This window comes from Sinocyclocheilus grahami, unplaced genomic scaffold, assembly GCF_001515645.1.
Source record: "Sinocyclocheilus grahami isolate Dianchi unplaced genomic scaffold, SAMN03320097.WGS_v1.1 scaffold90089.1, whole genome shotgun sequence".
NCBI classification, from domain to species: Eukaryota; Metazoa; Chordata; class Actinopteri; order Cypriniformes; family Cyprinidae; genus Sinocyclocheilus; species Sinocyclocheilus grahami.
The window spans coordinates 1-561 of NW_015531122.1; the positions used below are offsets into that span (position 1 = coordinate 1).

The 561-nt window shown below is 35.3% G+C and overlaps 1 protein-coding gene across 1 annotated transcript; it reads left to right on the forward strand.

The window, feature by feature from the left end:
* Window positions 1–3: 3 nt before the first annotated feature.
* Window positions 4–557, forward strand: LOC107581166 (glutathione S-transferase Mu 3-like; the record flags this gene model as incomplete). The annotated part of the gene is made up of 4 exons (XM_016266711.1): window positions 4–18; window positions 93–174; window positions 302–399; window positions 522–557. Coding segments are annotated over 4 exons (231 nt in total), but the record flags the coding sequence as incomplete, so codon positions are not given.
* Window positions 558–561: the final 4 nt, after the last annotated feature.

Consider the following 561-nt stretch of genomic DNA (forward strand, 5'->3'; position numbering starts at 1 on the left):
GGGATGGACTTTCCTAATGTAAGTTACATAGTTACCCTCATAGTATTGTTCAGTCTAACATGCAATAACTAACCACCATTATCCTTCACCAGTTGCCCTATCTAGAGGATGGAGACGCGAAAGTAGTCCAAAGCAATGCCATAATGAGATACATCGCCCGCAAGCACAACCTCTGTGAGTACTTGATTCATTTATTTCTTCATTTAAAAAAACAAAAAAAAAACATTATTTTAATATCTCAAGCATCACTGAAAATAGCAATCCAAGTAATGTTAGACTTCTCTTTCTAATGTGTTTCTAGGTGGGGAAACGGAAGAAGCGCAGGTGAGAGTTGACATCTTGGAAAACCAGGCAATGGATTTCCGTAATGGTTTTGTCCAGCTCTGCTATGGAGACTTTGTGAGTGATTGATTCTATAAATATATGTATTACAGCATTGAATAGATTTGGAACTAATAATATTACTCTATTTGTTAATTGATAACACAAATCATTTGTAATCCATTTTTATTTGACTACAGGACAAAAACAAATCATGCTACACTGAGAAACTACCAGGAA